The sequence below is a fragment of the Passer domesticus genome, chromosome 7 (assembly GCF_036417665.1).
Source record: "Passer domesticus isolate bPasDom1 chromosome 7, bPasDom1.hap1, whole genome shotgun sequence".
Lineage (NCBI taxonomy): Eukaryota > Metazoa > Chordata > Aves > Passeriformes > Passeridae > Passer > Passer domesticus.
The window spans coordinates 44,375,684-44,387,735 of record NC_087480.1 but is presented as its reverse complement, the minus strand read 5'-3'; the positions used below and the strand labels follow the sequence as shown (position 1 = coordinate 44,387,735).

Genomic DNA, 12,052 nt, shown 5'->3' with positions numbered 1-12,052 from the left:
GAGAGCCCCGTTCCACACGGCACAGGGCCGCTGCCAGGGAAGCGCTGCAGCCGGGGCAGCTCAGAGCTGCCTTCCCCTCCCTGCTCGGCCCCGGCTCCTGCAATCAGCAGCGCCGGCCATTACTTCAGTTCGGCACTGGCAACTTCCAAATCCCACAATGGTTTTACTTTTTTAAAAAAAAAGGACAGCTTTGCTGCTTTTAAATATTTGGTTTCTCTCTCCCCGCTGCTTTTCTGATGTAAGTGCTGTCACTTTGTTCTCACGAGCACATTTCTGACGCCCAAGAGTCCCTGGCCTCAGCACCAGGACACACTGCTGACCCCAGGGCGAAGGGGTCCAGCTACGAGGGACAGAGCGGCTGCTCAGAGAAGCTGCACGAGAGGCAAGAGACAAAGCAGCAACGCGTGGGTTCTGCCTGCTGTCCCGGCGGCGGCACCTGAGTGCCTGCCACGAGGGAAGAAAGACCAAGCCGGAGAGCGCAGGAAAGCGAGCCTGGGTACGCCCCTGCCCGGCCCGGGGGCTGCCCGGGGCAGAGCGGGCGGTTGCCTGGCAGCGCACGGAGCTCTCCGGACCGAGACACGGCACACACTTTCCAGCGGCCGCGGCCAGCCGCAGCCCTGTGGGCGGCTCGCCCAGTCCCCCCGGCAGCCCGGGCGGGTCCCCCGCGCCGCCACGAACACGCCTGTGGGCGTTGAGCCGCCCCGTCCCGCCTCCGCAGAGGCCGCAGCCGCAGTCCCCGCTGCCCGGGCCTGCCGGCAGGCTCGACACCTCCCGGCCCCGCTGCCTCCCAGCCCTGCCCGGCGGCGCGGCCCTCCTGCCGCCGCTTCCACTCCTGCGCACTGGGCGCGCCCTCGGGCCGGCCGCGGCACGGGGCGGACGGGGGAGCCGCCAACCGCGGTCCCGCGGGAGCGGCTGTGGCGGGGCCGCCGCCCGCGCTCGCAGGGCAGGATGGAGACAGAGGGCCGGGTACCGGGGCCGGCGCTCCCCGCCGGCGGGGAACGGCCCGGGACCGACTCGCAGCTCCCTGCGGGTGCCCTCGGCACGGCCCAGGGGCCGCTGCTCGCCGCCGCTGAGGTGCTGGCCCTGGACGATGAGGAAGACGACCTGGAGGTGTTCAGCAAGGTACGGCAGCACCCTTCGCACCGAGGGCGGCCGGGCGGGCTCGCCGGTACTTTGCCCCAGCGGGCGCCGGGCGAGCCGGGGTGGCGCGACGGGACGGGACGGGACGGGAGGGACGGCAGGGACGGCTCCGCCGCGGCCGGCGAGCGCGGCCTCTGCCCGCCCGCCCCTCGCTCCCCGCTGCCGCCGGGCTCCGGGACGTGCCCGAGGGCGCGGGGCCGACAGGGGCAGTGCTCGGCGGCGCCCGCAGCCCCGGGTGACTTCTCGGTGCTGCGGACCAGCAGTGCGAGCCGTGACTGCGCCTACCTGAAATGTGCCGTCTGCTCTGGACTCGCTGTACCCTCATCGTCACTTGTGTTCGTCAGGGGCCACATATGTATCTGTAAATCAAATAAACAGTCGTGTTTAGTAATTGCAGTTGTGTTTGAGTGTAAATACATGTTTCCAAGTTTCAGTTCGTGTTTTCTTTTAAAAGATGAAATCTCACACCTTCACATGGGAGATTTGAGAAGATAATACCTGAATTTTGATGAAGGGAATAAAATGAACTGACAGTGTATCAGGGTCTGCCTTCAGACAGCGCACAGCCAGGTACATGGGTGCCCTTCTGGCTGATAGTGCTGGTTTTAATTAAACCAACGAAGGGATTTAGTGTATTGTTTCTCATTTAGTACTGATTTTGTACAGGTTAAGACAAGACTTACCTCTTGTCCCCTCAGTAATTAAAGAAGAGGGCATGTTATGGATCTATTTGCCTTATCCAGGCAGCATCTAAAATATTAGTGCATGCAGAGAGCTAGGGTGCTATGTGTATGGTGCTAGGGTGTCGTTCACCATCTGAGACTTGTGAACTGCTGTGACAGGGTGTGTGCCATGGGAGAGAAATAGCAGTTACAGTTCCAATTTGAAAAAGTGACAGTGTATTTCTATTCAGTAGGACAGATTGTCATGGGCAGTAAATGTGTGGTTTTTATATTTTTGTAGGTGAGAAACAGTGTTGTGGTATGAATGAATACTACTATTGGAATAAGGACTTCCTTCTTAGAAGCTATGTATTTAAACTCTGTAATAGAATTTATGTATGTATTGCTAGTATTTAAACTGTAATAGAATTCTTGAAACTCATGGCTTTTAAGGCCAGAAGGGACTCTTAGGTGATTTAATGGTCTGTAACATGCAAGAAGTTAGGCTAAATTTCACCAAGTTACCTGTATTTTTCTGAAGCATAACTAGGGTCGAGCTGAATTATATTTTCTTGGAAAGCACCAGTCCTGATTTGCCTTAAAAAGAGGAATGATTCCCTGAACTTGCATGCAAAAGCAGTGCTAAAATATAATTTTAGTTGTTTGTACTCACTTTGCATCCATTTCCTTTTATGAGTGAAGTTCAGGCAGTTCTGCATGAAGGTATCTGCTTATCAACAGTGGATTGATGCTTATGCTGATTCCTTATCAAGAGCAATTATCCTTGGGAATAAAAAATAAAAACAAGTGGAGTTCATACAAGTTACTGCTACTTTATAGCAAATATTGAGATCCTTAAATTTCTGCCTGGATTCATGCCAAATATTTTTTACATATATGAAATCTTAACTACTATTAATGCATGCTACATGATAAGTTATTCCTGCAAACAAGAAAATTTGTCATATTACATGAAAATACAGTTTTTCTTCCGAAACTTGGATACCTGCACTTATATATGGTTTTATATATCAACCAGAAATCCGTGGTTTGTTTTCAAGTGCAATTTGGGATCTGATCTTTCGAGCTGATGAAAATCTGTGACGTTGGTTGGGCTTTACATCCTATTTATTTGTGTTCCATATATTCAAAGGAATCTGACAGGTTAAATGTAGCTTAGAACTAAGTTTTGTAAAACCAATTTTTCCATAACATAGTGTTCCAGGACTGCCTTGTTTTAAATTGCGTCCTGATGGGGTTCCTCATGCAGTGTCTGTAAGGGGTAGCCTTTGCAGGCCAAGCGGGATGGCAGCAGCCATGCAGAGCTCGCTGCCTGCCACTCTCGTCAGCTTCATCTTTCTCAGTCTAGGCAGTGCAATGTGCCAGCTAACAAAATGGTGAAAAATGAGATTCTTAAAAATTGTCAACCTCAATACCCTGAGTTATTACTCAGAATGTAAACACTGGGCTTTTATTTTATGAAAATCCATAGACGTTTAACCTGATAGTGTTATAAACCATTGACCTGGTATCCTCTGACATATCTCAAATATTACAGACCAGCATCTTCAGCAGCTCTGATAAAGCATTTCACAATGTGATATGCGTTTCACTTTATCCTAGTTTCCACTGCCACTGAAAAAGTTTGTAATTCTTTTCAGCAGAGACAAATTCTGGGAGCTGAGTGTGAGTCAGACAGATGGAATGTTTTCATCCTGCTTTCTTCCTAAGCTTCAAAGTATAGAGTACTGCCTGTATCACAAATACCCATTCAGTTATCTTTTGCATTCCTTGATAACTGATATGTAGCATTGACAAAGCTGTCAGCAGTTTGGTTAATACTTAAAATCTTTAGCACCTCTGCTTTCAAACTCTGTTTCACAGTGGTTGTCTACATTTCATGATTACAGAAAACTTAATGATATTTCTCAAAAACATGTATGCGCCACTTCAGAATTGCATAGAAACTAATTTTTCTTTAAGATTTTTCTTCAACTTCATAAAGGATTTGAGACAGAATAGTTTCTTGGCCAAAAAAATGCACTTATAAATGAGTCCTGAATCTCTTTGCTCTTTGAAGAATGCTCCAACAACCAAGCTATTCACTTGTAAGACATACTCTGCCCCATGTCCTTTATCTCAAGACCTGTTTTTGGATCCTTGCTTCAGGATCTGCAATCTCTGGATCCTTGTTGGGAGGGAGGGAGGGAGGGAGGGAGGGATGGATGGATGGATGGATGGATGGATGGATGGATGGATGGATGGATGGATGGATGGATGGATGGAGTACAGAGGTGACCTTGGGGCAAGGACCTGTGTTCTGGGAGGGAGCACTGTTTAGACAAATCCCCAGGCTTAGTGTCCTCTCCAGAGAGCTGCAGTCTCAGCTCTGTGCCTAGCCTGTTTTGAGGCTGCTCCGGCTGCAGGAGTGTTTTCTTCCCTTAAGTATTTTGGAGTGTTACTGACTAGTTGCAGTCAAATGTGAGACTGAGATAGGGTAACTATCTCAGTCTGCAAGTGTTAGAGAAAGGAGACACAGAAAAAGGCCCTCATGCTGTGAGGAGCTCATTGATTTTCCCTTGCTTTGGTCTCTTAGCCAGTAAATCAAAAGGCATGAACCTGTGTGTGGACTGGCACTCACAGCTCTGCCAGCTGCTCTGTCAGGAGTGAAGGGGCTAGGAAAGAGAAGGGGCACTGCAGGTAGGTGAGGATGGGGGAAGTGTGGCAAAGGACATCATTTCCTGGGACAGGGTCTTGATGTTCTTTGCATGGATGAGGAGCAAGAAGGTTACACAACCCAAGAGCTGTCTGTTTTTCCTGTGCTACAGAACTCCTGCCATCATCAGTATGCACACAAAAACATAGTTCCAACCACAAAATTACAGCTGTATAGAAAATTATCATGGGTTTTTAACTGTGTTTCTGTGATGACATCAGGCTTAGGTCACATGAACTTCAGGAATTACTGGAAGTAAACCTGAACTATCATGAGGATAAAAGACAGATGCTTCTTTAAAAGTCACATGTATTCATCCATGTGCATGTGAATACTAGAGTTCTACTAAAAAAAAAAAAAGACTTGCTTATTCTGTGGGTTTTTATTGCCCATATTTTGTTTCTCAAACTACATATTCATAAGCCCTTCCACATGAACATATACTTTCAGACACCTGCATGAATAGAGCAATTTTTAGTAGCAACCTAGAAGAAGGAAGGAAACATTAAGACATTAATGCTCCATGTAAAATGAGAAAATATGAAACACATTTACCTTGATCCAATTTAGGCTCTGCAGAGTCATTATTCCTCAAATTATATGGCCATTCAAGTCCTTTACATGCTCACATCCATTTTTCTTTCCCTAGAAATTTCCCATTGCCTCAGCACTTTGAATTGCATGGGCTGCTCTGAGCTAGCAGTCCTCATTCTTCATCTAGACTACGGGCAGCCAGTGCTAGCAGGCTCTGGGAGCAGCTCTGCTTCTTCTGCACGACTCAGAATAGTGCTGGCTGTACAGAACTCCTGTAGAAACACACTGAGAAAAAGTAAAATGACTGACAGGCATACAAGGAAGCCGCTGTGTAATATTTAAAGTGTTGTCTTCAGTCTCCTGTGTTGCTTTTGTCTCCCTGTTCAAAGAACTGCATGTAAGTGATGGGAGGAGAACTAGTACAGAAGCACTTTCTGGGCATAATTCCTGGTATAAAAGTCTCTTCCATATTTGTGGGAGTACATTGATAAATCCAAAGAAAAAGAACAAGATAAGGTGTTTCTTTCCAGAGAAAGTTTTGATCCAGTTGAATTCAAAGGATAAAAAGCAACTCTGACACAGTTCAGCAGCACTAAAGCGGGGTTCCCTTCATTCCTGTGAGATCAGCCTTGGGATGATGCCGTGACTCCAGTTAGTGTGGACTTGCACTATTCCAGTCCTAACATTTGAGCAGTTGTCTCTTTAACTACATCCCTGTTCTCTTTCCTCCATAGTTTACAAGGCACTGGAGAGGGCAACTCTTTGCCACTCATAGTCACCGTAGTCTAACAACCTTTTTAGAAAACTTCTAGAAAATAGGTTAATTTTAAAGTTTGTTATGAAAATAATTATTTGCATTACATATATTAAGGCTCATACAGTATTTGATATTTAAAATATAATGATTTATTCCCATTTCTCTGTTATCTCTAATGATTTATTAATTAGTTATGCTCTTTTATGAAGTTAGTGAATTCAATTTATTTTCATGGTAACTGTATCCTTCAAGATTCTAGATGAGTAGATCTCACCCAGATTTGTATGTAAGGAAGAAAATGAGATTTCTGGCCCATTTCCAATTTCCACTTCATTTCTCAGCAGATGAGTGAGTGCCATTGAATACACTAGCAGAAGCAGCTGCTATGGGGACATATTCTTATTGAGTTGTGTGGAAGTGGTCAGTGGTCAGTGGTCAGTGAAAAACCTCAAAAAGAGGTTTTTCACTTCAGCAAAACTGTGGTTTGACTTTTTTTTTTAGAAATTAAGCAGCAAATTTGTACTGCATCCTTACTTACTATTTTCCTTAAGGAAAAAAAAAAAGATTAATTTATGTACCTTTAATTGTTTTCCATTTCAAATTTTATTTTAAAATAAACTCAAACTGAAATATCCAATTCCAGTAAAAATTCTGATTTAGATTTTGCATTGTTTTTGAATCATCATTTTTTCATCCATCCTGTTCAGGTAATTAGAGATAATTCAAACATCATACTGAGCCCGCCTCAGTAACTGGCTTCTAACAATTTTAATAAAACTGGTAAGTACCCTACACAATTAATGGGTGCTTGGTTCATAACTAATTATACTATTCATAGGTAAGTTCTCTTTCTAGGTATGCAAAACATTCTTCTCAAATGGTAGTATTCTGTTCTTTCATCCATTTTAGAATAAATCTCATTTCTTACATCCTCACCAAAGCAAATACTGAAAAGGATAATAGATTTGCTATGTACTACATAATTATTTCATTTGCTCTGAGTTTTATCTGTTCTGTCAGATTATTTTAAAGCTTGCCATTTTAGTGTCAGAGACGTGTTTGTATGCAAAGATTGTTGATATGGATGTCCTCATGTCTTATCTGTAGGATACATCTCTGACTGAGGTAAACTCATTCAGTCCTTCAGTGCCAATATCCCCCTCATCAATGATAAACCAGTATAAGTTTGAAGATGAGCCAGAATTAAGAGATCTCTTCATTACAGTCGATGATCCTGAAAGCCACATTACAGCCATTGAAACGTTTATCACATACAGAGTGGTCACAAAGGTAAGTATTCATGGATTAATGGCTTACTTTGATAACAATTGACTTTTTCACTCTTCTTGCACACCTTTCTCTGGCATATTGCTAAATTTCAGCTTTAATTTTGCCATGAGTTATAAACAACTAAGACTGCATGAAACTGCACTATGTAATGGAAAAAAATTCAGCGTGAGTCTGCATACACACGTGCTTAGATTTTTTATGTTGAGAAAGTAGTTAATAATTCTTCAATGGCAAAATGAGTGCTGTGAAGCAATAACATTTTCTGTTGTGATCTTCAGCAGGAACAGGAAACAGCCAAAGGACTGATCCACTTTGAAGACACTGTTTTAGCACAAGTATTGATGACTTTTGGATAACTTACAGGCTACCAGTCTTATGTCTTGCATAAACATTACCTCCTACAGACTTTCAGTTCCATTCTTTTCTAATTGCAGCATCCATTAACACACGGATGTTTGCTTCCCATGTACAGTTGCATGTGATTTCTGGGGAAACTGACACAATTCTGTAATGAAAAAGTAGTATGAGGAAACAATTAAGTGTATTTTTAGTTGTCTTGAATGCAACTTATTTGCAGGAAATAAGGAAGAAAATCAGCCTTGTGAGACCAGCCAGGTCTTCTGAGATTACCAGTAAATATTCTGCAGGCTCCATTTTGAGAATTGCCGTTAAATTATTTTCCTTTGAGTTCTTTTTAAAAGATTCATTTAAAAGCATATTTTCAAATGAGAATTATTCATCTTTAAATAAGAAGAGATGTAAATTCCTCATAAAATATTTAATGAGTAGGAAGAGAGCTATCTTTATGTTGCTAGCAATAATTTTCACTTTATGCCTGTTTCTGTACACGAAAGAACATTTTTTCTTCAGGCAAGTATGAAGGGGCTGTAAGTTGGATTGGTCTTACTTTTTTTATCTCTTCTATCCTTTCTTATCATATTTAATTTGGAATGCTGGTTATTGATGATAAAGTAACAGCATTCCTCCCACATACCTTGAAAAATTTTTATTCAACCCTCAAAAATGTTTGGATTACAAAACCATGTTTTGAGGTTTTTAGAATTTACTTGCATTGCATTATAAATCTCTGTGCAACAAAGACTGCTAAATAGCACAAGTTAATCAAAACATGGGCTCTTTGAGGCTTGCCTCCAGAAGACAGAGCAGTGGTAAAGTAAATCTCAGGGTCTGACAATGTTATAATCTATAATAAGCACTTTTTGTAGGCATTAAAGGTTTGTTGGCAAGTTCTAACAGGGGGGCTGCAAAACTGGAATTGATGATAGGCTGCAGAATCCATTAAGCAGTGCAGGAGGTGTTATTGCTGTGATATGCTGAAGTTTTCATGTTTGGAACATGAGGATTATTGAGTAATGTCACCAGGTCCCAAGGATGTGTGTCAGCTCTTTGGGCTTTGTTCAGAGTGCTAAAAAATGGACTTTCCTCACTTGTAAGATGACTAACTACTTTAAGAGAAGTGCCCTCAAAGTAACAAACATAACTGTGATTGCTGAGAGAAAAATGCCACATTAAAGTAATTATTGCAATAATTTGGAAACATTGTGGTAAGATAGCCATTATATGTCACTGCACAAAGTGCAGCTTAGTGCTCACTTTCTTTTTTTTTCCTCCAATAGAACTTTGGTTTCTTGCTGAAAAAGGATGTGTTAACTCTTCAAGGAGTTGATCTTTGTTCTTTAAAATAACAGCAAACCAGTAACAGAGACCAAATAGAATGTATGCATTCCCTCAAGTACTCAGTTTTCTCCAAAATCTAAAACTTTTTTTTCCTGGTATTCTAACCTAAGCCTGTTTTTTCTGCTTTTGGTTTTCAGACAACCCGTGGTGAATTTGACTCCAGTGAATATGAAGTTCGAAGACGATACCAGGATTTCCTTTGGTTGAAGAACAAACTTGAAGAAGCACATCCAACACTGATCATTCCTGTTTGTTTACTAAAACTTAAGTTGTTTTTCTTTGTTTATAAGATGGCTCCAGTTTTATACAGAGATGTTTGAGGTGTTTCTTCAGCTTTTGAAGTTTCACAAATATTAAGCCAACCTATTTTCCTTAGCTTTATATATATGTAACAAAAATCACATAAAGGTATTTATTAGGTTAATTTGCAGTAATTTATGTCCTTTCTTAGTTGTACTTGTGTTCCTTGGCACTATATATTATAAGAAAAATGGTATACCTTAGTTGAATACAATAACTTTATGTAGCTTTTGGGTTGTTGCATGGTGGATTTTACAAGGTATACCTATAGTTTTTAGTAAGCAGAACTGTTACAATGCTCCAAATATTATGCAAAATATACAATATATTTCTTTTTTTTTTCCCCTTAGCCATTGCCTGAAAAATTCATAATGAAGGGAATGGTGGAACGATTTAGTGATGAATTCATTGAGACTCGAAGAAAAGCTTTACATAAATTTTTGAACCGTATTGCTGATCATCCAACTTTAACTTTTAATGAGGACTTCAAAATTTTTCTTACTGCACAAGCCTGGGTAAAATGACTTTGGTTTTGTTTACAGTTCCATGTAACCACATGTTGTGTTAGTAGGGTATATCAGGTATATCAGTGAATACTGGTTCAGTATTCACTAGTGTCATCCCATGGCTTGTTACAGAAGTGGCAGAAGCAGGCAGGGATTTGTGGAATATTCATAACCTGAAATAACCTTTTCTTCTGTGGTTTTGGTAATCATGTACATGACCATAAATATTGCTGTACCTTCCAAAGTTGTTTTTGTTACTGCATTTTGGATTTTGGTGGCAAATTCATAGTATTTCAACTCTGCATATTTTTTGGTACATGTATAAGTTTCCAAGATTATGAGTAAAACAGTGTTTTTAATTAATTACTGTTTTCACATGACAATGTCTTTTTTTTTAAGTTTTACTAATCTCATAGAAGAAAAATACAGGATTTTCCTGTTGCATTGTTGCAAAATGTGTCCAGTTGCAAATTGGAGTTTTGTAGTCAGAAAAGCCTGCCTCTGGATTTCAGCAAAGATTATTCTAGCAACATATAAAACGAGTTTAAAAAAATAGATGGATTACTTCCTCCAGTAGGAGCATTGTCTGCTTTTCTCAAAGACTTATTTTTTCAATCATTACCTCTGCTTTCCTGTTCAAAAAGCTAAATTGCAAACTAGCTAACTCACCCTGAGGAGCAAAGGGTTGAAGGTTCTCTGCCATCTTCAACCATTCTTGCGACACTGTCATACATGACACGCCTGTGTTTGCTTAGAAGGGCTTAGCTAATAAATGCACAAGACAGGGATGGTTCTGACACTGCTCTAATAATGATAAGATATATATACTAAAAAGACAGAGGTTTATATATGTAGTTTTGTTTAAAAAACAAGAAAAATAAAAGCATGCTTTTATTTATTGTTTTCAGCGAATTAACAAAAGTATCTGGAAGTAAAGAGAGCTTGTTCTGTGTTTAGGAACTCTCCTCCCACAAGAAGCAGGGTCCTGGTTTGCTGAGCAGGATGGGACAGACTGTCAGAGCTGTAGCATCCTCAGTAAGAGGAGCAGTTAAACATCGTCCTGAAATGTTTACAGAAATGAACAATTACATGGAAACATTTAGTCAGAAGATAAACTTACTAGATAAAATAGCTCATAGGATTTACAAGGAAGAAAGGGGTAAGTAGAAAACATGTGTCAGTTTTATTGATTTTAAGAAATTTAAAAGTAAATTAGTTTTCATTGTGGCAGGCAAAATAATCTTTCTAGGAAAAAGGGAGATGTTTATATTGTGTTTTTCTCTCTGATCATGTTTTTGACAGACATTCAAGTTCAAATAATTTTTTAATAGGAGGAGTTTTAACATGTCATTCAGCTACTTAAAAGGAACTTAGAAGAATATTTTAACATGTGCTTTTTGGAAAGCTGCATGACTTTGGTTTTTAACTTTCAAGAGAATGTACAGTTTTCTGTGCAATCTCATAGTGACATGAGGCTGTCTTGATTCCAGGTCTCTAAACTTTGTTTGGTTTTGTTCTGCACCTTTTTTCCATTGACAAAGTAGATTTTAATTTTCTAACTGCTTTAATGTTGGCCATAATTTTTGTCAGAGTAAGCTGTGTCTACTAGAGTTTTCTCAAGAAGGATGGGTTAATCTGAATTTTTTCCTTAGGTAAGAGTACTTCACACATCTAGTTGGAATGCTAAGTTACTGACTTTCCTGAGATTCTGAGATGATCCTGATCTCAGACTATGCTTGTTCAGTAGCATTTCCACTGGGCAGCACTTGAAGTATTTACTTGTCTGTGTAATATAATTTGAAGAGCTGTACTGTGTTAATAACTGAGTCCTTGAGCTTTCTTGTGCAGTACCAGATCTCAGTGTGTCCTCACTGAAAGGGTGTTATAAAAGAAAAAAACATGTTGGTGAAAAGAATAGGAACTCTTTCACTGGAGGGAACAATATCAATTGAAAGTAGCTGTCTGAGGTCTGTGGGTTCAAGGTATCAGTGCCAAAATATTTCTTGGAAAAGCTTAAGAATTTTGACATGCTCCCAAATGTTGTAGGTAATATCTTCTTTCTAGATTTTCCAAACAACACTTGTCAGAACACTTGTGTGCAGGGCCACAGTGTTGTGAATAGGAATTGTTGATAGCTGAGATACAGAGAACATTCCTGCTTGCAGTACCTTAACATGGGGTTATTGATTACATCTTCCATAGAGGGGTTTTTTTTGGTCCAAATAATCTCAAACACTCTTTATGCCACATGTCTGCTTTCATCTTTTTTAGGACATTTCTTCATTATAAATTTAGTAGTGACAAAATTGCATTTTCAATGCATGACCAATGTGGTCACAGTGTCCTCCTGTGAACTGCACCTTGCCCATGTTGAGCCCAACCAAATGGCACAGTGATTTGTGGGCCTTCTCTGTTTATGGATTATCACTTCGTCTAGAAACATAAGAGA

The 12,052-nt window shown here is 41.0% G+C and overlaps 2 protein-coding genes across 2 annotated transcripts in view; one reads left to right on the top strand and one right to left on the bottom strand.

Moving 5' to 3' along the window:
* The first annotated feature begins 381 nt into the window (after nt 1-381).
* Nucleotides 382-12,052, top strand: part of SNX7 (sorting nexin 7) — a 28,962-nt gene continuing 17,291 nt past the window's right edge. Inside the window, exons 1-5 of the mRNA XM_064428151.1 lie at nt 382-1,122; nt 6,917-7,099; nt 8,935-9,045; nt 9,448-9,612; nt 10,561-10,762. Of these exons, the coding sequence (XP_064284221.1) occupies nt 949-1,122; nt 6,917-7,099; nt 8,935-9,045; nt 9,448-9,612; nt 10,561-10,762 (835 nt within the window). The 5' untranslated portion in view covers nt 382-948. The remainder of the gene's footprint in view (nt 1,123-6,916; nt 7,100-8,934; nt 9,046-9,447; nt 9,613-10,560; nt 10,763-12,052) is intronic.
* PLPPR5 (phospholipid phosphatase related 5) overlaps nt 2,476-12,052 on the bottom strand; it is a 146,701-nt gene continuing 137,124 nt past the window's right edge. The window contains exons 10-11 of the transcript XR_010366301.1: nt 5,074-5,337; nt 2,476-2,585 (exon numbers count right to left, since the gene is read on the bottom strand). The gene's annotated coding sequence lies outside the window, so the exon portion shown is untranslated. The remainder of the gene's footprint in view (nt 2,586-5,073; nt 5,338-12,052) is intronic.